This window comes from Lingula anatina, chromosome 9 (genome assembly GCF_051362555.1).
Source record: "Lingula anatina isolate TDL-2025a chromosome 9, LinAna3.0, whole genome shotgun sequence".
Classification (NCBI taxonomy): domain Eukaryota; kingdom Metazoa; phylum Brachiopoda; class Lingulata; order Lingulida; family Lingulidae; genus Lingula; species Lingula anatina.
In genome coordinates this window covers 10017928-10045784 of record NC_141775.1, presented here as the reverse complement: position 1 = coordinate 10045784, position 27857 = coordinate 10017928, and the positions used below count along the sequence as shown (strand labels likewise).

The window sequence follows — 27857 nt, the reverse complement described above, 5'->3', positions numbered from 1 at the left end:
CTTATATGACTTGTCCATCAAAATTGTTCATGAGGTCATTTAGATCTTTGTACGTCGCGCTTACAGATTTGTTCTCTATAAACTAGTTGTCTAAGCTTTCGATGTCTGGTAACTGGTGTACATGATCAAGTATACCGTGGTTCTGCCCTGTCCGAGAAGATATTTTTAATTCTTGCCTCGTGAGACCAGAAAAGAACTACAATTTTGTGTACCTTGTTAATTTGTCTTTGTGCCTTAGTAATTATAATAATTGAAGGTGAATTGATACCGATAACTAAGCATACGGAATACATTGACGGCTGCAACAGTGGAGCAAGGAAGTAGGTTTTGGTATATATTGGTATTGAAATCAGTTATATCATGGTTTGTGTGCGTGTGTGCATCCATCATTTCTGGAAAGTAACAACCAAGTTTTGCGAGCGTCTGTCATATTTTGGCAGTCACATTGGACAGGGAAGGATTCATCCTTTGTGTTCAATTGTTGTACCTCGCCAAAAGGTTGCACCGAAAAAACACGCTAAGCATTCGACAGTGTTCCCGCAGGATGAAGTATTTGTCATCCCAACAGGGGTAAAGAATGCCCATTAACGCAGCTGACTTTATGTATCAAATTGATACTCCGACATCACGTTTTTTTTTTTCTTTTTTTTTTTGATTATCTTTACAAAATGTGTATTTAAGGAGAACGCAAAGTACAGGTCTGTAAGGTTATCAAGTACTTTTGGGGTGACACTATTTAAAATGTCAGTCAAAAGAGTCTCACCTAAAAAATATAAAATATTTTCTTACGGGTACATATGCCCTTCTACGTTGCCAATGAAAAAACACGTTTATTATTGAAAAAACAATGGTTATTATTCTAAATGACAAAGCTATTTGTGTATTTTTTAAATTTTGTAAATTGGGTATTTTTACTATTCTATTCTGAAAACACCAAGGATATTCAGGATTTCTGAGATTGTGCTGACTTTGCCCCCTCACCGATGACCTTGAACCTCACCAAGCGTGCCCTTAACGAATGAAAAACTGAGTCATACGTCACATTACCTCTCCACTCCAACTCTAGTGTCGATATTTCCTTTCTCATAGACGGTGGATAAATACAGCTGACAGAGCCTGTACTCGTTAAGTGGAATACTGTCGATGAATAAAAAGAACAAATATTCCTTCATTTTCTACTTCCTACAAACAAGATACTCTGCATCCTATCTTGTTCCTATCAAAAAATATTTTGGCATTGTACTTATCGTGTGCGTAATTAGAACATTTTTATGATTAACTTTTAGTCTTTGAGTCCAACATTAAACGTTGGGATAGCAACCTTGTGGCTTGATACTTGAAAAGATATTTGCGAAATATAATATACCGAGATGTGATGAAAAATTAAAATGAAAACTGAATGGCTCCTTTGAAGTTCGGATTAGGTGATAGGTTTAATAGCTTTACCATACATCCCAGCTGAATTCGAGGTTAATATTTAATGAAGTTAATTGTGTGTAGGGGAAACGCCGCAGATCTGTCAGCTGCACAACGCAATTGCAGGACCATCCCGAACCAAAAATCAATTACCTAAGTAGTACCCGGAGGGAGTGAAAAGGTGCTATTGGGATTTCATAATAAATTAATCTCACATGTATTCTACTGGTTCAAATTAATGCCCTGGTATTTTCGTTATGTGAGTTCACAATCATCTAGCGAATCCGCTTCTTTTTATCTCTGCCAATTAAAGAGGGAGGTTGTGTTCTCTGGTTTGTTTGTTTTTGGACACGATATCTGCACAAATTTTGATGGAAGCCAGTTATTTGAGAGGGATAAAAGCGAATGCACGTTCAGTTGAATCTTGTAATGTTTTTCTTGGACAGTACACCAGTTTACCTGATGATACTGCGCTGGACCATACAGCTTCGCTGAACAGAATGAGTTATGGGCACCCACACCGGACTTTTCCCAAGGTAACTTCTCATAGATTTATACAACTTATGAGTAACTTTTGTCGAGTGATTAACGAATAAAATGTTGACCTCTTATAAAGTCGCTGAATCCAAGTCGTAATGTAATATTTTTTTTTTTATTTTATTTTTATTTTTTATTCATTTATTGTATTTAATTTTATTAATTTTTTGTGAGGGTCAATACGTGGTGCAAATGAGGCTGATCTTGTTCGAAGCGTATCAAATTTGTACGAGTATAAAACCAAAATGGCTATGGTATGTAAATATTTAGACAGCAGAGCACACGAGGTGTCCAATTGAATTTTTGAACACGGTTTTCCGCAGAAAGCCAATTCACGAAAAGATCACAGGTGATTTTTTTTTTAATTTCCAGGATCTGGAATAGCTTTCAGGAAATTAACAGGACAATGAACTTTGGATCTGGAGGTTAGTGATCTGATACGGCACAACGAGCCTTTAATGGCGTTTTCCGTTTATTCTAAACGATGGGTTATCATTTTAAGACATTTCTTGCACTGAGTTTTGCATTCAGTTTTGTATGGGATATATTTATGGTCACCACTACAGGCACCCTTAACCTATGCCCTTGATCTCGCATTATTATATCATATTTCAGAAAATTGAGGTTTTTGATGTGGATGAAATAATCAAACAACTTAGATTATTCATAATTATTTTAATTTCCATACCTTAAGATCCGTTTCTTTGTCCGCTTAAATAATGGTAAAATATGTATGGTCAAATTATGAGATAGTGTTGGCATATCACATATACACCAGAGTAAATTGGCTAGTTCAAGCTGATGCCGTAACGGCTGCGTTTTGCTGTTATATCGATTCAAAACAGATCCACTTCACCTGAACAGTTATAAAGCTGTTTTAACACCTACTGCAAACATCGTTTTAGTGACACATATATCCTTAGCAAAAAAGTAAAACCAAACCATGGGAAAAAATTGTATTCGACACTTACTCGCCAACCTTGCCAATTGTCATTATATAATGTCTCACTTAGTAACATTGTTACGTCAGGTCCTGTCCAAGAATGTAAAATTTTTAAGTAGATCTTCATAGATGAATCAATTTGATAACTTATTTATTTCTTAAAGAACTATATTGTGATTTAATATGAATCTCCATAGTTACGTCTTGAACCAGTCGACATCCAACACAATTTACCATTTACTTGCCATATGCTTTGAGCTTAAAATATACCGTACCGAAACTGAAAACTTTCAAATTTTCGAAGACATTTGATCGTATCATGGGCACTGCAATCTTTCGAAAACTAAAGTTTTTGTGTTTTAAAATAAAGCTTAATGCATTTTAAATATCCTGAAAGTGCCAATTAATATAATTCCATTTAGTGGATCCAAAAATTTGTAATAATCAAACTAATTTTGTTGCAAATAAACATCATTATTGTTATTATTATTATAAAGCAGTGAAATTGAAAATTATCCTTTGGTCACTCTAATTGCTGAAGCTCATAAGGTCTTGTATATAACAACAAAAACGGAGCTTTCGCTCTGAAAATGTTTATTTGTCATTCATTGTTATTAAGATAAGAATTTTTACATGATGTGGGCTTCATAACGCATCGAACCCTCTTAATAAGGTACAACAATTGAAGCACTGCAAGGGATAAAGTGGGCCTTGACATGGTAATTGGCACGTTATGTAATTTTTATATTCGGAACAAAACATAAATGTTCATCGTCCAAATATACATGTATACTTTAAATGTTCATTTTGGGATTTATTTTCAGGTACATTTTTAAGGCTAGCGATCGCTGTTGTTTATATAGCAGGTATTGCTTTTTTCTCTGAGTATTTATTTTCATCAGTTTATACATGTATGGCTGTTTGTCCATCCCTCTCTCTCTCTCTCTCTCTCTCTCTCTCTCTCTCTCTCTCTCTGTGTGTTTTAACAATCCTAATAGTGCCAAGGCACACTTTTTCGTAGAACGTAATGTTCCTAACAATTCAAAAGGAAATTTCAGCATAAAGCATATCTTTATTTGTGTGTGTGTGTGTGTGGGGGGGGGGGGGGGGTTAAAGTTTTGATTTGAAAAATAGAAGTAGCTTGGTACACGTAGGATATAATCAATGACCTCATAACTAAACATAAATTATAGCATTGGGGCTTTTTAAACGCGTATACATGTATATCTTTCGCACTAAACACGCCCTTTTTTGTCTACTGAGTAACACTATATAGTATCTTAATGTAAAATATGGTTTTGATTGATAAATCCTCTTTGGAAAAATATTGACATGTTTTGCATTTACATTGCTAAAATCTATACTCTCTGTTGTTCTTGTTTAAAAAAATTCAACTGCTATGTGTTTTAGGGCCTTGCTTTTGCGCGTGGTTCCAGCGGACTGATGTAAAGATGACAGATAGCAATGGAGTACTAGGAGAGAGCATCACACTTTCCGGGGGGCAAAAGTCCCCAGAAAACTGCATAAATCTGTGCGAATCCAGCTCGGGTTCGCCTTGTGTGGCGGTCACCTACAAAACAAATTCCGGGACATGCCACAAAGTATATGTGACGTCAACCTTAGCTGACGCTGTGTCGAATGGCCACGTGGTTTTTACCGCTGACCCACAGTACGACTCTTATATTAATGATACAGTTTTCGAAACAAGCACCACTACTCTGATTTTCACTGAAGGTAAGTTTAAGTATAAATAACCACGAAGATTTTGTTCAAATTGCAAAGTAAAAAAAGCAGAAAACCGTTCAATTATTTGTACCCTACTGAATTTAGGAAATGCTTCGATCGTAGAGTAAATTGGAGTTGACATTGTTTTGTTAAATAAATCGAGAATGCTTCATCTTGTTTTTGGTCTTGTCAGTACGTGTCACGGCTACAGTTTATGAAACTAATGTTGACAGCAGGATTAGACTATTTAAAAATGACATAATTATGGGTGCATTCGATTTAGATCGATCCAGAGATTAAGATTTAGATCGACCTAACTTCCTGGGGGGTTCACGCTAAATTGCAGAGAGCCGTGCGCGCACCATAGTTAATTACCCCTTTACAGCTTTTAGTAGGCGGGACAGACGCTTTTAGCCGGCTAAGCTGACAGTAATCTAGTGAGACTCCCCACAGGGATAGATCGATCTAAAATCTATGGAAATGGGGTCTATGGCCCCATTCCTTTTTATCATTTCAGCATTCAAGAACCATTTAGAACGCCATTCATCCCGCTCTAGTAGTCCAGTGGCCCAATCTACCAATGTGCTGTCTTCAGCTTCCTCTTCGTCGTCCACTTTAACCCCAAGCAGTCATGAAACAGTTTCCATGACATCAGCAACAATTTCCGAAAACAATAGACCTATTACTTCGACCAGTGAAACGGAATTCTTTATAACAATTGAATGCGTCGTGACAAGTAGCGTCAGCAGCAGCAGTCAAGTAGATATCTTGACTTCAACATTTGCGACCGCTGCCATGTCACCAAGTAGCAGCAGTAATCAAGTAGATATATTGCCTTCAACTTTGGCGACCGCTGCCATGTCACCAAGTAGCAGCAGTAATCAAGTAGATATATTGCCTTCAACTTTGGCGACCGCTGCCATGTCGCCAAGTAGCAGCAGTAGTCAAGTAGATATATTGCCTTCAACTTTGGCGACCGCTGCCATGTCGCCAAGTAGCAGCAGTAGTCAAGTAGATATACTGCCTTCAACTTTGGCGACCTCTGCCATGTCGCCAAGTAGCAGCAGTAGTCATGTTAACATCCTGACTTCAACATTGGCGACTGGTTTTATGTCGCCAAGTAGCAGCAGTAGTCAAGTTAACATCCTGACTTCAACACTGGCGACCGGTGCCATGTCGCAAAGTACCAGCAGTAGTCAAGTAAATACCCTGAAGTCAACATTGTCGCCCGCCGTGCAGCCAAATTCCGATACTGAAAAAAGTACCATAGCACCCTCAAGTTCGAAAAATGAAAAGTATTCCATTGCCGTAACCTATTTCCCTGTTATTTCTTCATATATGGAGATAGCTGAGATAACCCTCTTAGGTGAAGAAAGTCAAAAGATATCTATCGATTCTATAATGACTTCTAGCGAGGTCTTGAGTGACAATACAGCAACTGAGGCCACTTCTATTGTGACAGTGACTCAGACAACAGGATCCGTTCCGTCAATCACGGATGCACGGTCAACAGTTGCCGTAACTACTGCCCCAGTTCATGCTACTACAAGCGTTTCCGTGTGTAACGACATCCCGTTTGTCATTAATGCAGAACGAATCGGAAATGACACCGGTGTGAATTCTACAGTGACTTATGTTTGCGGCACAGGGTACCGTTTTCCGTCAATGGAAAAGGCACAGACGATCACTTGCACAGAAAATGGCACGTGGTCAAAGATGGCGCTTCCTCCATGTTCAGGTAAAAAAAAACTGTTTAGCTGATTATCATTGTTATGCTGATTGTCCTATTATACGAAAGATAGCCACTTTGACTTATATATAAATCAATTTTGTCATTTAATTTTGGACGTTCTTATGACGTAAACATTTCTTTATTCATTTTTCTTTTTTCAATTTTTGTCATTTAAGGTTGCACGTTTGTGTGATTTATATATTTCTTTATTCATTTCTTTTACCTAACATCACAATCTTAAGTATTTATTACGAGAGGTTTTACCCCTCAATATCTTTACATACAAAGTATGTTTTGTTGTTGAGAAAATTTGAAGTAAAAATTGTTTAAAGACCGTAAATTTCTAAGCGTTTTTTTTTTTTTTTTTTTTTTTTTTTTTTTTTTTTTTTTTTGGCAAAGGTAATGATGCTGAAATTCCCCTTTCTAGTTGTATACGTTCATTGTATGTAAAAACATAAACAAAGAATGAAAACAATTCCAAAAATCTCCATCATTCCTTTATAACAGACAGTGGTTGGTTCTTTCTAACAGACTACTACTCCCGTCTCTGTCACAGCTACAGATGTCGCTGCCAGGCTATATCAAAATGCGCAATCCATCTGCTCCAAGTTGAAATTAATGGTTACCATTATAAAATTACAGTCAAAACACCAAGAAGGATGCACTCGATGGTTGTATAAAATAATCTTTATCCACCGTCAACCTAGCAGGAATACTCCATTATCACTAATTCTGCTCGACACTTTACCATTTTACGATTTCATAAAGACAAGCTCGTTCCATTCCCTAATACCATTTATATTTTATAACATCCGGAATTCAACCTAAAAACAAAATTACGTGACATTGTCTCGGGAATGGATTTAGATGTACTTGAATCAAGTTCTAAACGTCACATCGATCAATAATGGCGGCGCAAAATGATGTAAAGTGAAATGGGCACATTGTTGTTTTCGCACGATGCTCAATAAGCTATATGTGAGGAGTTCAGAACGATGTCCCTGAAATGCTTCTGTCTTTTGTTATTTATTGTTATTGTTATTATTATCATTATTTTGCGCAATCTACCTATCGCATTCCCTATCAGTTCAACTCCAACAAAACACTTGAACACATCTGTCACGCCCTCTGTCACTAAGGTTGTACACTTTTGCATTTTGGTAACATCAAGAACTATTTACTCGGATACATCTTTAAGTCACACCAGGCCCTTCATCCTACCGAATATCTTATATAAGCAGTATAATTGTAGTCACCAAGATATTTTGAGTCACTTTGGTACTGTATAGTAATAGGGAAAAAAGGATAATAATGAAATTAGAAATTAAGAGCTCAGTAACTTAATAAATGTTAAACGGGCATTATTTTCCTTTAAACAATGTATCGTTCTAAAGGCAAATTTAATCACACAGGTTATGGTTAGCTTGTCATAAGTGGGTTCAAAATTTAGGCCGATGCTTACCTGTCCAAATTAATGGGAACCGGACTCTTTTTCGGGGGGGGGGGGGGGGGGTTGACGCTTTATCACGTCACACAGGTCTATCAGTAGATGGTAGTCAAGAAGGATTACTGTTTGAGCTACAATTGTAGCATACTTCGACGATAACTAACATTTGTGATCTAAGACCCCATTCCACAGATTTTAGATCGATCTATCCCTATGGGGAGTCTCACTAGATTACTGTCAGCTTAGCCGACTTAAATGTCTGTCCCGACTACTAAAAGCTGTAAGGAGGTAATTAACTACCGCGCGCGCTCGTCTTACAGCAATTTACCGTGAACCCCCAGGGAGTTAGGTCGATCTACATGGATCTATCTTAATCTATGGAAATGCTGTCTAAAGCGTTTCGATTAATGTCATAGTAATCAGGGAGTGAAAAGTCTAGCATAAATCCATCGGACTTTGTACAGCATAGTGTACCAGTGTGGATGTTGTTCAGTGATGTATGGTGGGTTTTTGAACACTTTTGAAACAGTTGCCATGCCGCCAGATAGACTTCCTTTATAGCCCTCTACTTCTGCACACACTGGACAATGGAAGTGTCACCCCCTGAATCAGAGTAATCAAAGTTATAATGCCTGGTCTACTTATGATGTGACTAATGAGTATGAAACCACTTCACCATGGAATTGTATCGTTGGTCTTTTTGTGAAATTTGATGTTAATAAATTGATACCAGGAGCATATCATTCCACAGTCAATTATCTCCCCCAAAGTATTGGTTCAGTAGGGGTGACACTTCTATTGTCCAGTGTGTGTATCTTCGACTTGATTTAACTGTCCGAAAGTACAGGTATCAAAACTTGAGTAAAGAAAAATCAATACACATGCCTGTGTCCTGATACGATGTTCACTTTAATGATGGAATTAGATATAATTAAGCTGGACGATCCTAATTGGTTTAGTATTTCTTGTTAAATATACTGTATAGAGCAATTAACTGTCATAACCTCGGCATATGTTGTGTTTCTGTAGTGTTATTGTTACGTGTGTAAGGATATCACTCATTTATAAGGCATGTGCGTGGTTTCCCACTGGCGGTGTTTTGATGACATTGTAATGTCTTCTTAATGAATCATATCGAGCAAAATCCCATTAACGCCAGAATCATTCCTGCATATGTCCTTAGGGAACCAATTAGTGTCAACTAAAGGCAGAGGAATCAGGAACATTATGACTTTGAATAAACATTCATGAATAAATAAAGCAAAATTGTGATTTTCCGGAAATTTTTATCACTTTCCCTTCAATCAAAAAGGTAGGCCGTATCCAGAGCCGGTTTCAAATTGTCGATCCATTATCCCATGTTTGAGTTCTAGGTTTTTAACTTTTGAGTTATTCTGGAAATAAAGAAGTACTGGTAGTCTAATGAAATGACGATGGATTAAAAAATAGAACTGAATACGAGTTTTTGCTACCGTGTACGGTGTCAACGGGACTTTTTATCAGTTTCTTTTCATCTGCTGATGGATCTCCAGAGTATAGGGTCTTGCTAAAAGGGGGAGGGCACCAAAAAGTCAAACCAAAACAGTAGTGGAGAGCTATTTGAAAATGTTGTTTGGATTTGTCTCGTTGTATTGTTTATTCTGTTCTTGGAGAGGTGGCCGTGATGTTATTGCTATTATTATTATTATTATTATTATTATTATTTCCAGCGAAATCGGATTCAAGCCTTTGTGAGTTAAGGTTCATGCACTCTAAGTCTCGAACTTTGTAATTATAGAGAACCTCATGCCCACCCCAAATTTTATCTGTTCTTACTTTTTATTTTATTTTCTTCTATTTATTTAATTATTCATTCATTCATTTTTGAACGTATGTACTGATTAAACATATAATTCACCACTTGTTTTGGTAGGTTTTTCCATCGATTTGCTACTCTCACAGTAAAACATTATCATTCTTTTTCTTCTTCTTCTTCTTATTAAACAAAATTTTATACTGTACTTTCAGTTGTAATCTGCCAAGAAAACGAGCTTCAAAACATCACAAACGTGAACACGGTAATCTATACAGAACCAACCGTATATAACACGTTGGTTACATATTATTGCAAGAATGGAACAGTTTTCCCGGAAGGTGGAACGAAAAGGATCGGTAGATGCTCCGACTCGGGTCAATGGGTTCCGAATATCAAAGCATGTGGAGGTAAATCTTATGTTTAATGCTATTTAGATTGTTTTTTTCTTTATGTATATGATATTAGACCAAATATTCCGGACAGTGTAATTTGTAGATAACACAGATCTTAACTTATAAGTGCATTTTATTCAAAACAACCTTGGCATTTAGGCGTTTACGAGAACAATGCAGTTGTTTTAATTGGATAAAAGGAACTAACACACATACAAACAGACAAAGCACATGGTAAAAAGAGAGTCAAAGAGACCGAACCAGACATTTTTATTCCTTATACAGCCACTGGAAGCACTTTGCCAAAGGCCAGCGTCGGGTCGACTCCTGCCCTTGAAGCCGAGGGAGCAGAATACATCGGCTCTTTCGCCATTATCATCCTTGTGGCAGTTTGCGGCACGATCGTGTTCCTGGACTTGTTAACTTTGCAAAGACATCTACGCTATTTGCATAGGAACGTTCGACATACAGAATGGTTCCGCAGATGTTTTGGAAAGAAAGCTAAGAAACGTAAAACAATGGCGTACCAAGAAACAGCGGTTCCGAAGAAAAAAACTTAAGGATGAAATGAAAGAACGATATATATACAAGTAGCTGCAGGCCGACATGAATACCTAAATTCTTAAATTATCCGATATTTCATTATACTTCATTATAACCTAAGACATGACAAACGAACGACCCCTAAATTTAACGCGAGAAGACAGACTTCGAGCACATATAGCGAAATATTCATTCCGTAATTAATAGTAGACATATATGTACGCCACACGGCTTATATTTTCATTCACAGTATCATCTAGGGAAGGACTCCATTTTGAAATAAGATACCAGGGGAACTTTAAATTTCCAGTTAAAAAAAACTTTGCTTAAAAGGGGAAAATATGAAAAAATGACATCTCTAAAGAGGAAAAAAAAGCTACACGTATAAATGTGACATAAGACTATAAAAAGGATGAATATTAATCTAATTTATTTGCCACGATACAGAATTATCTAGACAATGTAATCTATTTCTTGTGAGGACCAGGAGTGCACCTCTCTCTCTCTTTTATTTTTTATTATTGTTCTTCATCCAATAACTGTGATATTTTCTACATCTTTTTCTTTTTTATTAGTAAATCATAAAAACAGATGATATGCAAATTCTATGTAAATTTATTATCGCACAAAATCCACGAAGATATAAAAGTAAAAAAAAATAAGAAGAAGAAAATAAAATATACCGGTAAGTGCAAGTTTCATCTGCAGTGCGATTTTTAAATGACCACACATAAGTTTATCAGTAGAAAAAACTCCTAGCATTGTTTGTGGATACACATTTACATAAAATTTAACCAAAGTTGCGATTGGTCATTCATGCAAATGGAAATCATGTCAGGGTTAGTCTATATATGTTTCTCTCAGTTCTGAATAACGCTCGCCAAAATACATCTTGACAAGAACCGTGGACGTACTTTTGTGCACAAGCTTCACATTTGATTCCAGATTTGTTTCTTATATAACTCTCAATCTTGATAAATGCTCCAATTATGTATAAGTTAAATGGATATTCATAAACATCAATCAACACGTACAGTTTAAATTTGGTTCAATGTTGTCTCAAAAACAAAAATGAAAAACTTCATATTATTTCCCTGAGATACTACAAAGCATGTGCCAGCTTCAGACGCTAACCTGCCTCACCGTTTAAATACACATTGTAATCAAATGATTAAATTAATTAAATTTTCCATCGAACAAGTAAGTAATCACCCGTCCTTTGGAAATTACAGTAGGTTGGACGGATTGTTTGATTTTGCAGCTGAATATTGTTGTCTGTTACTTCTCTAAATGTTTGTCGGCATTATTGGCGGATTATTTTTCGTCTTTATGATTGAATATCCCGGAAGCCGCAGTCCGTAACTTTTTGATATAATGTCAGACGCTGGAATAGATTCATGCAACCATCAAGTCAAATGTCATCCAGCGTAGACGGCTTCCGTTGAAATTTCATCTAGCGTAGACGACTTCCATTGAAATTTCATCTAGCGTAGACGACTTCCATTGAAATTTCACCTAGCGTAGACGACTTCCATTGAAATTTCATCTAGCGTAGACGACTTCCATTGAAATTTCACCTAGCGTAGACGACTTCCATTGAAATTTCATCTAGCGTAGACGACTTCCATTGAAATTTCACCTAGCGTAAACGACTTTTATTGATCATGATCTATGCAGTAGGCACAACTCCATGGTTCGGCATTATCCCAAGTATAGCAGTAGTGCTAACCACCAAAGAAATAATAAACAACATAAACAAGAAACGATCGAGAATTTTGGCGATGAGAACCCACTCGTCAGCTGTATCATCGTCCTCAGTTTTGCCCGCTTCTTTGTCTGTGAGTTTTTTGAGATGAAGTAGAATCTGCTCCAATAGTATTACCTCCTGACTTTTCTTTTCTCCGGGGTTTATGGCTGCCTTCATTGCCGTCGAGGACACGGACATGACAGAGACGGTTTTCTCGCCATCAAGTGGCTCCACCTGGTTTTCACTGAGGGTTTTAACTTGCTTGCGCGCGCACACGATGTAGGCGATGCCGTTAAAGAAGAACTGAAGTAAATTAAGTTGAAATTAATACTTTGCATTTACAAAGAATGAGACACACACTTCTAATACAAGTCCATACATATGGAAAGTCTTAATGTTGGTTAATATTAACTCGCTCTAAAACTTAAATGTCACCTTTCACATGTAATAATAATTTATAGACTTTTAACTAATGAATGGATGGTATTTAGGGTATTTAGGGCAATTACATGTACCAGCGTATCTTGGTACATGTTATTATTGATAACATGCAGAAACACACGCAAGAAAATATATATCATTATTTTGCAATAGAGTCGTAACGTGCAAAATATGCCTTCACATGTACATATACATTTCATAGTTATACGTGTATTCAATGCATGCTCTATTAGTCTATATCACACCTAAGACAATGTATCTTGTGCCTTACTTTTCTCAGCCAATTTGGCGCCTTTTTCGATCCGCCGTGGAAGTGAATCACAAACACCAACATTGTCCCGGTTAAGGACAGCCCGGACAAGATTAGGACAACGGTGACATAAATGCCTGGAAAATGGCAAAACTGATTAGAACAACAGGACAAGACTGGGACACATGTGCCGTATATGTGTGCTCCTGAATTATGTCAAATTAATTAATAAGGTCAACCCTGGCAGGATTGGGACATATGTCACATATGTGCCTGAAAAAAAGGGCAGATAACAATAAGGACAACCCGGACAAGATTAGGACAACTGTGACACGTGTGTATGGAAAATGGCAAAACTGAGAAGAAAAACCGGACAACACCGGGACATTTGTGACACATGTGCCTGCATGGTTACAATTTTAGAACAGATTTCTGTTATCGTTATTATCATTCAACAAAGTTTCAGTTTAACAACAAAACTTTCATTAAGATACATTTGCATTCATGATAGAAATATCAATATAACAAACAGTGCTCAAATAAACTTAATAGGTTCGAGCACAAGTGAGGTTTTGCATTGGAATCTATGTTGTTCGTGATAAGGCGACTTACTGATGATGGGGGACTGGTCGGACGACTTGGGCAAGCTATCTGATACGATGAGTTGAAACACACTGAATGACAGGAGCACAGTCAGCCCCAAGCCGATCTGAGAAGTGCAAAAACAATATTAAAATGTTATCAATTCAAGTGGTGTATATTGAGTCTGATTGAATTTCTTGTCAATATTTACATGAATCATGAATAAACATTTGCGAAATAGGAAAGATAAATATACATATATAATGTAAATAAAGATAAGGTCAGAGAAGACAGTTACTTTTTTCCAGTCTGTTTTTCGATGCTTAGATTAGGACATATACTGTTTTGAGGCATTTCCCCCTCCCTTCAGTGGCAGCGTGCTGTGCAGCGGAACAAATTAAGCCAATTAATATTGTGAAAAGGGGGGGACAGCTTTCCGTTGGGTTCAAATCCACCCACCCACCCACCGAACCCACCAACAAGATCAAGGTTTTTCCCAGCGAACCGCCCAGCCGTCAATTGCACGACCGCCATCAGCATCGGACGGCCTTTATTTTCAAAGACGGCTGGACGGCTTATGGACTTTTAAGAAATACGATGGCTTTAGGCATACTTGGACTCCCTGAAATTTTATAGGAAATTACAGGTGGTAATTCTGGACGGCCTGCACCCCCAATCCTGGGAAAAGCCCTGGGCCCAGAACATACCTTTTCTCCCTCGTCCGGAGGAATGAGGAATACAAAGGCCATTAGCACAGACAGCAGGACACACGGCGTGATGATGTTATTGATGAAGTACAGAGGCTTTCTCTTCAAGATGGCGGTAAAGTGGACGGTGGAATAGCTGCCGTTGGTGTCGGCGTGTTGAGTGTTCTCTCTGAAAAGTTAGAATAGGCAAGGTCACATGCTGAAAGGTACAGGGGATTCAGCCACATTCAGTCAATACGGTTTCAATAATTCAAAAATAACACACATTCACAAGACCACTTTATGATAGAGAGAAAGAAAGAGGGCATTTTTGTCACCAGCTTTTAAGTTGGTGACGCAGTGCGTACAGTATATTCATTCGCCGGAAAGAAAAAAGAAAAATGAAAATTAAGAAAGAAAAAAGAATGAAAGAAATCGTTAAAAACACGTACCTTTTGACTGAGGTAGATGTAATATCCCATTCACCATTCACATGATATTTTGTGAGGTCCATCGTAGTTTTGTTGGCGGCCAGATTCACCTCCTCAGCCAGACTGGACCAGCACTCCCAGATCATCTCACAGGACTGGGTGTCGAACGGGTAGTAGGTCAGATCTATTAAACAGCTAGAATGAAGGACAAACTTTTTTTTTTTTTTTTTTTTTTTTTTTTTTTTTTTTTTTTTTTTTTTTTTTTTTTGTAGAATTTCAAAGGTTTTGCATTCAAGTTACGGTAATATAATTGTTTTTTTTTTTTAATTTTACATACCGCTTAAATCAAGTCACAGTAATTTGCACCCCTATGTTATGATATAGTCTCAAAAGTGATAGTATATACGTAGAAACAAATAAATTCAAAACAAACTGTTAAGTATAATACTCATTATTACTGTTATTATCACTATTATCATTATTATCATTATTATTATTATTAATTCATTAGTCTGTGGCATGCAGTGAACTGTAAAAATATATACAATACATTTATCATCAGATATTAAGCGGATGTTTCAATTATACGCCTTGTAGTATTTTTTCTCACAGCGGCTCATCAATAATAACATTTACCTGCTCGCGAATTCTCCTGCAGGATGCCATATCACTTTCCCCGTGGAATACACCTCCACTGGATAATAACTCTGGTAGTAGTCGCTTGTAAACGGCGTTCCGGCACTGAAGTATTGAATGAAGTATGTTACTATATGCGGTTGCACGCTGTTTCTATGGAAGATAGCTAAAGGGATGACAACTCTTAACTTTAGCACGAAAAATGACTTTTAAAAAACGGCTTTTCCTGGGGTAAATGACTTTTCCCCAAAGTTTCCAATGGTTAATAAATCTGTTCCGACATTCAAAGTTAGTTGATTTATTAAGAATGGTTTTAAAATAATCTCTTAGGAGACTATTACGGAGGGTGGCCATATTATGAAGGTCTACGTGGTCCGATAACCGCGCATATGCCTTAGTGGTAATAGGAATTTTATATTTCTATGTTGTTTACAATGTATTTTTGTGCAATTTTGAATCTCATTCAAAGAGTAAAATTCCTATAAAGATAAGGATGATATATCTATGGTCTTGAAGCTTATACTTGCAATCGTCTGATGGAAAATGAAAACAATAATTGCGTTAGAGGTGACAAGCACTGTTCGTGGTTGTGACAATACGCACTTATTCTCAACTGCGATATCTGGCAGCCATACTTGGTCAGCTCTTAGTGCAAGTTGTTTTATATCGCCGTAAGAGGCTGGGGTCCATATTAACCTGTGGTCGGTCCAGCTCTGAAAAACAGTTGACACATAGCTACATGTACCGAGGGACCTCGAGTATTTTTCCGACATTGTGTTCGTAAGTCGGTCTATTCATGGATTCATACGCCACAACATGTAAAGTGGTATACTTTAGGGCTTATGAGACTTAAGTTCAGTAAAGTTTTTCTATCGTATATCTTTGATGAAAAAATAAAAAAAAACACTTCTCTACATTTTTAACTAGCACTGTAACGAAATGAATGGCGCCAATCCCTTTCAAAGCCCACTTTATTTAAAAACAAAAGGTTACCCTTTTCACCATGAATTGCCCCATATTTAGCAACAATAATGTAATGTTATTGCTTACCGTCTCTAAGTGACCGTTTAGGTACAGAATCTGGTTCAATGTGTCCTAAAATTATGAAAGCACGTGTCATAAACGTGAAAAATAAAAATACAAGATAAAAACTGTAATAAATGTCAGTGGCAAATCCTGAAAGAACAGTGGGCCGTTACCCCCCCCCCCCTCCCCCCCACCCATACCTTCCCCTTATATCCACTCTAACATCAGGTTAATGGATAAAAAGGGACACAACCGACCAGTTTTCATTCCCACATAAGAGTATTTATTCCATACATGTACCAGTACCCCACTATACTTACTATATATGCACTCCCCCTTTCCTCTGAAAATCTTGAGAATACCAGTCATTTCAACAACTGAATAACAATATCAGATACGAAAATAAGTATTTGACGCTTGATAAACGTTTCTTTACCTTCTAAATAAATGTTAGAGGATAATTATTCCCATCCAGTGGAAAGTGTCTATCCATTGTTAATAAAACTGGACCCTTGATGTGTCAGTTAATAAATATAATTCGAGAATCTTAGGACTTACGTATTCGTAGATTGATGCAGTTTTAACATTAACATGTTATCGGGAAGGGGGTGTTCCTTTTTTAATAACAAGTGAAACCGTTTTCTTTCTGAACTGAATGCATTGGGAATTAGTTTGGGGTCACTGCTTGCCTTTTCTCCTCTTTTCAGAATTTCGGGACTATTTAAAGTAGTTTTTTTTAATATAAAAAAAGGAAAGAGGATCGATAAGCTTGTTGGTGAGTCCCCATTCTCCTCTTTGTTCGTCTAAAGCAAAGGAATAGGTACATGTAACCTCTGATTTCACTAGGGTCTATAGTATAGTATACATGTCGATCCAACAATTTTGTGAGTGACTATACTAGCGACCCCTGTGGTCAGAAAATAAGCAGTAGGCATTAGAAGTAAATTCGCTATAGCACATGAACATAATAAGATGATTCCAGGTACTAAGATAATTCACGGATGGATCAAGTGGCAATAAAACAAAATAAACAACCAAATTACTTCTCCATTGATTCAGCTGAACAATAAGTGGATCAATATTTCAGTATCAAAATCTGGATCGGAAATCTCAACATGGAATGGAACTGTTAAGTCTTACAAGTTACAAGTTAGCACTTAATTTATAATTGTTTTGATTATAAAAAAGTAAAATGAACTCATATTTACATATCCACATTTGCTGAATCAGTAAGTTTTCTAATAATCCTTAACTTACCAGAGAATTCAATCTCTCGATATAAAACTGAATGTCTACTTCTACCGTCTCACTGGGGTCGGCGACCGGACGTGACAATTTAGTGTAGTTGGTGAATAAATATGAGATCAGGTCGTCGTCTGCTCCCTTTACGGCTACGCCATGGACTGAAAAATGTTCCAAATTTAATAGAACTAAAAACAGAACTACTGATGATGTTAAAATTCCCAGAGCGCTTGATGATCTGGGCGCCATTTTTGACTCTTTGGAAAGGTCCAGTTAGTAGTATCCCGATCCGAATTAACAGCTTTGTTCATTTGAAGCTAAAACAGGAGTTAAAACATAAACTAAGACTGGTTTTGTTAAAATCCCGTTTAGGCAACGTGCATTTGCTTTAACCGTGTCTGTTTTGGCAATGGCAGTTAAATCAATTTCGAATTGACCGAGTACCGCGTAGCATTACAAAGGGTAGTATGCCGTATTGCGTGAAAGATCGAAGGCGAATCGATTGATTTAGATGTATCGCTTGAATGACGCTCACATCTGATTCCGTTGGTGGAAAATATGTAAAAAATCTATCTTCAATTGATCTAGCGTTGTGTGTTCTATTCATGCATTGATAGTTGTATGTATATTTCAATTTTCATTTCTTTATTCAACGTTCTGGGGTTAAGATACGTGTGCTCTGTGTCTTTGATAAAAGGCGCCAGACAGGGTTGTTATGAATTACACAAGAGGTGTCACAAGGATTGGGCCACATTTTCTAAATTATTAAAATGTTTTAAATTAAAGCGCTTCTAACATGCCTCCCACATTTTGTCATTCAACGTAAGAATTTTTTTTTTTTTTTTTTTACTTATTGAAATACGAATTTTCACTTTTGCGAGCACGTGCGTGTAATGAAACGTAGCAGGTGTGTCATTGCTTCAGTGCCCACACCAAAATATCAACAATCCTGTCAACGTGAAATAATATCAGATTGGCGGCCAAAGAACTAAGAATCATCCAAGGTGCCTACTGCAGTTATTATTATTATTATTATTATTATTATTATTATTATTATTATTATTATGATGATGATGATGATGATGAAGGATATGTTAAGATCATTTTTATTTTACGACCCCGAGCTCTAAGAGGTATTGAACTTAAAACAGCGAGAAAGTGTCTTTGAGAGCAACAAAACTGAAGTATACCGCCTTTTGCCTATGTATACACAATTGATACCTGATTATTGATCTTGAAAAGCGATTGATCTTCTGATCAATACGTTACACAGCATGATATCAACAGTTGCGTAAGAAGTCCTTTAAGGTTTCTTTTTGTTTCAGAAGTTCTGTAGGTACAAATATATCCGAAACACGTACTAGTAACTGCAAAATAAATACAGAAAATGACCATTCGATTAAAACGGGAACAATAGCATTTAAAACAATGGATATCAATGCCTTAGAGAAGGAATAGCTTTAGCTAATATCCTAAAACCGACATCGTTGTGGTTCTTTACTCTAGCTTTAAAACTTTAGCTTTGTCTTAAGGGGCCGGAATGGATTTTTTTATCCCAAATTTGAAAAAAAAAACAAGTTTCGACTCAAGTTTCTTTAGGAGGCAGGGTCTTGATTAAAGGTTAAACACATATCGTGCCCACAGCCAATACAGCTTTAACAGGTCACTACCTTTGGCCAATTAATGAATACCCAGTACGTGTGACAGAAATAAATAATAGATATAACTGAAATACGCATACAGCTTAACACGGGAGCAGAAAGTGCATTTATTGTTGAAATTAATTGGACAAGATTAGGGTCGTGACTTCTTTCTAAGCACACCATGCCCCCCCTCCCCCTCAATTGCAGTATATCAACTGTACATTTGTTAACCTAGAAAATATTATCTCATCAATTAAAGGTACATATGAACCGAGCGTCGGTGGAGCGTGGATTCCCAGTAACAAATATAAACCACTTCTACTAGTTTCTTATACGACTCAAATTAAGTCGTCATGCCAAGGAATAAACTGAATAAATTACTCCTTTATTTTTGGTCAGATATTTAACCTACTTGTCAATTATTATCTGATCTACTTTTACAATGTATGCCCCATTTAAATACAACATAGAAAGCTAGCAGAAAAATCCGTTCAAGTATCCTTTTTTCAGGTGCTATTAAACAGTGTTTTAGTAATTCTCTAATTTATACTATTTGAAAAAATATTCTGGCTTTATGTTACAAAAATGACTTTATACGCATCTTTAAGTGCTGTGTAACTTGGCTTGAAACTTGCACGATGAAGTCAGACGCCAATTAGTATCCAACTCTTCTCCAAATCCTACTCAAACTATTGACTAGTTCAGGATATGTTTGACATGCTTTTACCAGCGGATGACCGTCGCCTTTTTCCGGATTAAACAGAACATTGAATAGAACATGATAGTCACTCCATTAATAATTAAAAGGATAGATTACAGATAACTTAATTGGCGGTTACATTCCTCAGACAGGCGCACTCACACCGACGATCGAATTAATTGCGTCAACGGAACTCGAGTCCATTTTGCTACAGCTATTGAATCACGAGCATCATTATTTCGCTGATCACGTGTGTGACGTCATGTGACGCAATTAAATCTATCGGCTCTCAAAGCAAAGTGAGCACCACCAATGACTCGTTTGATTCGCAGGCTTAAACCCCATTTCCACAGCCACATCCATCTACGTAGATCGATCCAACTCTTCGGGGACTCTTGCTGACTACTATCACCTTAACTGAATGACACGCCTCCGGATCCTATTGTTTATTTCCAATGTACTCAATACTCGTTAGTCACCAGCTTTTCTGAATTCTACAGGAGGAGGCGTGCTTATTTGTTAAACTTATTACATTCAGCAAGAGTCCTTGTGGAGTTGGGTCGAACTGCGTAGACCGATGATATCTATAAGAATGGGGCCCTATAACTCTTTTATTGCGAGGGTTCCAATTAAATATATCTACACAGCTTGGGACATTTGTCGTTTTCCCAAGTTTAGAAAATGAGCTGCTAATTACTTAACGGATTATGTAGCCAGAAGTTGATGCCCCAATTGACGAAACATCCGAGGACGATTGATTCCTATTAGATCTATAATTACTGAGAAGCTAAATAAACAGCAGTGAATACACATTTCTAATCGGTACTCTCACATTAGAAGATTAGGTTTTTAATAATAAACGATGCGTCGCTTGGAAAAAATACAGTAAATGTTCTTCTTTTTCTCCTTCTTCTCCTTTTTCATCTTTTTCTTTTTAATTTGGGAAATATGTGAAATAAAAAACAAGAGAAACTAGGAAATATTCAATTTCAGGTGCTCGAATCATTTTACAGATTTTAGAAAACGAAATACATTTTCGTATTGGTCATTGAGGGCGCCTTACTATTTTGTCATTAGGCCTATTGTTTTTATTATTATTATTATTATTATTATTATTATTATTATTATTATTATTATTATTATTATTTCCTACCTGTAATCCATTATATTTGGACGGCGCAAAGTTTCATGGCATGGTACAACAGTATAAGTAACACAGTGTCAACCACTGATGATGTTTTCCGAATTATAGGCATTTTTTCTCTCCATTTTCGTTTTCCTGTCTGTCGATCCCATCGATGTAAATCACGTGCCTGCGCTGTATACTTGTCTGGTAAAAAGACGCCTTCCATTGCTTTTGTGATAATATCTAAATATTACATTTACTAAGTACACACTGCAGCAGGAGTAAAAGCAATGTGTGGTGAATATGTTTGAAACACCTGATTTGTATTATTCAGCACCGACTTGTTTTGTTAAAACACTTGACAAGCTTCGATCTCAAAAAGACCTTTTGAAATGCACCCGAATCATCTCTCTGCGACGACGAGGAAAGCTTTTGATAAAGCGCCATTGTGATCACAGATACTGTAAAGGATTGTAATCAATATTTGTGTCTGGACAGAGGCTCAAATAAAAGCTACAGTATTTCAGATTCAGCAGACAGAATAATACCGATGTGAATTTTTCATTTCCTCTTCTGTTTTCTTATCACTAGTTGGCGAATACAATTAACGAATGTTTTTGCCACTTGATTGCTTTGGGTTAATATTATCAGATGTTTTTGTAATATAATGTCTGTTGGTATCAGTTCTATGGTCACACAGATCAAAAACCAAGTCCGTATATAAAAAAACACATCTTGTACCATATAATGCCAAATCGGTATGAGGGAAAAGGGGAATTTAGGGGCGGAAAATGCGGAAAATAGCTCTTGATGAGAGGGAAAGGGTGTATATCCATGGAATCATATATACAGACTTGACATTTAATATGGAATATTTCAGTTTCGAAGGTATGCCTAGGTAAAAATGCGTTCTTTTTTCAAAAAACTCAAATCTCATATAAGATATGTGAATGGAGAAGTGTGTAGTCAGGTGTATCGCTTCCAATTAACTGAATTCCAGGTTTGTTGCGCTGCTGAATTATGTAATATGCAGTGATTTAATTGGGTAGTGCTCCTTTGGGCAGATCAAAGCTTGGCTTTGGGAAAGCATGGTTCTGTCATAAAATTATCCATTTGTCGGCAACTACTGCATAGAAGAATCTGAAATTTTGCATGCAAGTGGTCGGTTTTGCAGTGTGTAAAATGAGCTGTGCGTTGCTTTACAATTTGTTTAATCTGTGTCAGAAAGTCTTGAAAAAGACAGACATTGCCAGACATAAAAGCGCCAAACGAAACGGTCCACACAGTTTTACAGAGTAATGCCAAGACTGATGTACCTACACAGAGGCCACACCCAATGTATTGAAATCCTACCACCAGGGTACAGGACCCACTGTCTTTCGGGATATGCTGTTGCAACTAAACAAAAACCACCCAGTCCGTTCTGAATGAGGGTCAAAATGCCACCAAAACGCAATTTTCAAGGCCCTTAGCGAACACCAACCTGATTTTAGCAGGTTAGATTACCAGACTACCTCCGAGGAACCCACTGTAAACAGCAAAACATCGTTGTATGTTTCTCTAATGAATTGGGGACCTTGACTGTTTCTGGGTTGAACACTGAAACTTCGTGGCTTTCTTTATTGAGGTCAAATTTCACCTGTACCGTTCAACTTGTCAAAACAGAGTTTACAGACATCCAGAAGAGGCCAACGCCGAAGCGTGTGCCGCGTCTAAAGTGACTAAGGTCATTAACAGCGTCATTATTTAGAGTTGATACCACATTGGTGCCAAAACACCAATGGTAGTCATCGACGAAAACCTGCACCAGATCAAATCAAGGAATAATCTGGGAACCACTTGACTATTATTTGATAGGGGGCACCTTAGGAACAATTTTAGGTTGCACGGTGAGATAGCCGGTTCACACAGAGCACTTTTAATAGCAGATTACTTACAAAACCAAGTGAATGAGCAGCTACCTTGGTCATCAAAATCGCCATATTTGAACCACATAGACAATGTGTGGGTAGGTCATTACTTGCCGCATCAATATTCTACATGTCCTACAACAAAACTGGACCAAATTGGACAGATTTTGACCGATGCCTGGAATGTAATTCCAGATTGAACTCTAAAAACCTATCCCAAAGAACGCCTTGCCACTTGAGAGCGCTGGTAGCAGCCAGAAGAGGTCAGGCGTAACAGCGACCGTTACTGTGACTAGAGACTGACATGAGGGTCCTTTATGGAGAGTGTAACTCTTTTACAAATAATAATTTGGAAAATATGGAGATCCAAAATATCTCTTTTAATGGTTGTCGTATGACATAGAATAGGCAATGTGTTTTTGTTTGCTTCTCTGGCGAATTCCATTAATAAACTGATGTCACACTGACATCAAAGAGATAATTAAAAGTTATTAAAACACGAATATAATCCTTATTTTCATTTATCAGTCATCAAAATAGGAAAAACCTGATGAAAAATGATTTGGAAAAAAATATTCCATATTAAATGTCAAGTCTGTATATATATATATATATATATATATATATATATATAGAGAGAGAGAGAGAGAGAGAGAGAGAGAGAGAGAGAGAGAGAGAGAGAGGGGTCTTACCTTCAGGAAGCCTGCTTACGTCTGACCCCAGCAACGCAAATACCAGCGCTAAAATAAGCGAATTATTGCATATATATAAAAAGAACAAAAATAAGATAATACTAAACTGGGTGGGTGTCCCATGAAAAGATAATGATTTTCTTTTGAAAATGTTCAACAACCTCATGAAAAAACAGTAAAGCTGATTAATGAAATACAACTAAATACATGTATATTCTTCGTCACTAGGGCTACTATACAGTACAAGCCAATGTTGTTTTCTGCTGCAAGGGTAACTTCACAAATTAAACAGCGCCTTTAGAATTGCTGGCTACTTGTCTGTAGCATTTGAACTACTATACTTCAACTTTCATCACTCTACACTGTAAAAACAGTGTTTAGCTCCTAAACACATTTCTAAGCGCCTGTTTTGTCTCACTTTTTCCACACGTTTAGCTCCTAACATGTTTAGCTTCTTAACATGTTACACGCTTGTGTTTAGCAGTATGACGCGTTTGACGGCTTATAAACGTAGGGTGTATTTGTTTAACTTTTAGGTGCTAAGGGTTTCAACTGTTTTAGTCGCAAACACGCGCGCGCGTGAACGCACACACACACACACACACACACACACAGACGAACTCACGGTCACCTTTAACTACTACAGTTATCTCTTTCTATAACAGTGTACCGTGAACTGTCAACATCGTTGACTTCCCACTATCATCTCTACAGCTGTACTTATTCATCCTTGTGTTAGCTGACCTTGCGAGGAAGTTTTTTGGAATGTATTTCTGAAAAGCAGGTTAGGAAAATTCACTAGTTCACTAAAGGCACGTAACAACTATCATTTTTACTTTAAAACACCTTTCTCCATATTTTGATAAAATGCGTTACGGTATTAATATCTATTATTTTTTTTCCGGAAGTAATGAACAATAGAACATCAAGATGATGGTGGGGTATTCATTATAATACTTTACTTAAGCTTTCATCACATGCTGGTTATTTCGGTACCGATAGTCCGAATATTTGCACCGCTCTAGTCGACGATTAACTCCAAGCCCATTTTGGAATTAACCACTAACTGTAGTTCAAACAGCATAAGACGTGTTTTGGTTATTCATATAAAAATGTTTTCAAAACATTATATAATGTTTTTCCAGAATGTTATAAACAGGCTGATAAAACTCCACAAAATGACGTTACATGTATCATAAAATTTTGTAGAAACGGTCTTCGAATCTTTTTACAAATTATAACGTTACTGTACATCATTTTGATTGGATTTAAAACACCCATAACGTTACTATAATGTTCTTCTATACCATTACTAGCATGTAACCATCTGATAACGTCGTGAAAACGTTGTTATTTGGATTATTACTTAAAGGTACATATGAATCGTGCATCGGTGGAGCGTGGGTTGCCAGTAACACATATAAACCACCTCTACTAGATTCTTATACGACTCAAATAAGCCAAGAGCTTTAGACTGCTCTTTAAATTTTTGGTCAGAAATTTAACCTACTTAGGTGACCTACTTTTCTGTCCCATGTATATACAGGATAGTAAGCTAACAGAAAAATCCATTCAAATGTCATTTTTCGGGTAATATTAATCAATGCCTTCTGGCAATTTCCTCAATTATACTTTTTGAAACTATATACTGGTATTTGGTTGGTTTTTGAGCAAAAATGACTTTGTATGCATCTTTCGTAGGCCTGTTTTAAATAAGCACGCGATACCGCAAGGAAGGACACCAAGCGTTCGAGCAGACTGCTCCACGCCTTCAACAGCTCCACATGTTTACAAGGGGAAGTGTTAAGCCAAATTGTTGAGCCTTGTAATAAACTTATGGGACCGTTGAAACTAATCACATAGCTAAAAGTGCGACACTTCTAAGAATGTTTAACATTTTTATTTCTTCTGAAAGAAGCTTGAAAAGCTAAACTTGTTGTTCAGCTACCCTCTACCAGGGCGACAGATTGATTTTTCACAGATGTGTCTCTAGATAAATAGATTGGTCTGATGTCGCTTCAGCAAAAATGTCCCCAAGAACTGCGGCCTTGATAGAGGGTATTGTTCAGCAGCTCCACGCGTTTAGGAATTCCACACCTATAGCAGCTCCATATGTTTAGCAGCCTCACGCGCTTAGCAGGGGAAGTGCTTAGCCAATGTGCTTAGCTTGTGATAGACGTATTATAGATCCATATACCGGTGAAGCTAAGCACATAGCTAAACGTGTAACACTACAAACGTGTCTAGCATTTTCTTCTGTGAAACGCTTAAAAAGCTATACGTGCTTAGCTTTTACACATATTTCTAAATGCGTATAGGTGCTTAACGTATGTTGTATGTATTTAAATGCTAAGCACTGTTTTTACAGTGTACAGTCTTAGTTTAAGAAGGCAGACACCGTTATTTTAACTCTGTATTCATGGCAGTGTTCTCCAGTGGGATGTTTCCATAAACCGCTCCCCGCAATTGCACATTACACTGTATTAATTAACAGTACCAACACAAGTGTTGGTTAACGAATGTCTTAATTAAAACCAATGGGCAATCACTGGACAAGGAACAGGTTTAGAAAACCAGGCGTCTGTTTATGTCATTTGGGCGTAAATCTGGAAGGTTTAAAATTAAAACACATTTTGACTTTAAAAAGTACACACTGCAGCAAACACCATAACCTACCTGTCATATAAGTCCTCCACATTTTTCCTGCGAGCGATCCGCTGTTATTGGTCCAATGTCCCCTGTTTGCTGAGTCACTTTCCCCAAAACCAGTACCTGCTTCGTGATTTCAACCCTTTTCTGTCAGTTTCTTTGCAGACCGTGAACAGACCTGACTGTTCGTATGCTAAGAGACCAAATTTGACTTCTTACGTTATTATGTCCAAGACCAATCGTAAAGTCGCTTAAGTCCCTTTTCACTACAAATCCAAGTGCCGTGGTTACCACCTAATCGGCGCTCGGACTTTTCTACTTATCTCCAAATCAAGTCGTAAATTATCCTAATTGGCTCGCAAGGGTTTCGTTCAACAGTTTGATCTACTTATTTCAAAATCAAGTGGTTTAATATTCTAATCTATAAGCCCGCCTCTCCTTTGATTTTGTCCCGAAGCTCGGTCTTACATGTACTACGACAACTTCGTCTTCCTTTGGCTCCGAGATTGGAGGGGATAAGTTCCCGAATGTACTACTTCTTATACACAGTCCCTTTCACTGCGTAAAACCCACGTTAAACAATAATAAGAGTAACACAAGAGAAAGCAAAACATTTCAAAAAAGACTTGTTTACACACGGTTGCCACTGAAAACCCTGGGCATGTTAGTAAACAAACGTAATAGAGGCGAAAGGGCGAGAGACGTAACAAAGCGTTACCTGTGCCTCAATTATTGCAAGGATTGCTGTGTTCACGTCCGAAAAATTTAAAGACCGCGTTTGAACCGAATCAGGCGTTTGGTTTGTGCTCTGTTTTCTTCGTGTCCTACTAATACAGTATAATTTATCTGTAGGAAAAAAATTTGGAATTACACATATTTTATGCAGTTTTATATACCATCGATATATCTAGTTTTTAAAAGTTTCTTCATTTTGTTAATAACATGCAGCATAGATAAAGGCGGATGGTGTCGATCTTTATTAACAGACTGCTCCTAGCCCAAAACTGATTCCATTGCTCCCGACAAATTTATACACCCCGCCTTTCATGAGATTTTGTGATTAAGTGTTTATGTTATGCATCAACATCTGCATGTATGTGACATGTGTGTGTGTGTGTGTGTGTGTGTGTGTGTGTGCGTGCTTGAATCGATACTACCTCGTCAAATCCTGGCCGTGTGAATGAAGCAGCCCTTTTTGTATGGGAATATTAGGTTAGCGCCCATGAATCGATGCAGTCCCATGCTAAACAAAACTGCGTAAATGTCCGTTAATTCTACCTTTCACAGGGTTTTGAGTTCTTTTTGTCCAAGGTCTGTTGGGCGTCCAAAGTCCCTCTGACGTCAGAACAATGCCCCGGTAATATACGGCCCAAGCAAATGTTTTCTCTTGGATCCACTTGAAGCTCACTGGAGCGGACATACATCTAAATCCAATCAGCTGCCAATTTTTAACAATATTATTATTTATTAATACAAAAACCAAGACAACAATACAAACTTTATGAAGTAGAAGGGAAGTATAAAATTTGACTTCGATGATGATATGATAACTAATAATCAAACAAC

The 27857-nt window shown here is 37.2% G+C and overlaps 2 protein-coding genes across 2 annotated transcripts; one reads left to right on the top strand and one right to left on the bottom strand.

Moving 5' to 3' along the window:
• Positions 1-212: 212 nt before the first annotated feature.
• Positions 213-11028, top strand: LOC106174938 (uncharacterized). The gene is made up of 7 exons (XM_086995697.1): positions 213-1952; positions 2326-2378; positions 3721-3762; positions 4307-4630; positions 5139-6359; positions 9808-10002; positions 10273-11028. The coding sequence occupies exons 1-7, from the start codon at positions 1924-1926 to the stop codon at positions 10545-10547; spliced, it is 2139 nt and encodes a 712-aa protein (XP_086851823.1). The 5' UTR covers positions 213-1923; the 3' UTR covers positions 10548-11028.
• Positions 11029-11337: 309 nt separating this feature from the next.
• Positions 11338-26982, bottom strand: LOC106174948 (neuronal acetylcholine receptor subunit beta-3). The gene is made up of 11 exons (XM_086995695.1): positions 26319-26982; positions 23643-23690; positions 17587-17732; positions 16354-16398; positions 15907-16016; positions 15304-15408; positions 14689-14862; positions 14258-14426; positions 13581-13677; positions 12990-13105; positions 11338-12580 (listed from the first exon to the last, which is right to left on the bottom strand). The coding sequence occupies exons 1-11, from the start codon at positions 26338-26340 to the stop codon at positions 12200-12202; spliced, it is 1413 nt and encodes a 470-aa protein (XP_086851821.1). The 5' UTR covers positions 26341-26982; the 3' UTR covers positions 11338-12199.
• Between the last annotated feature and the right edge of the window lie 875 nt (positions 26983-27857).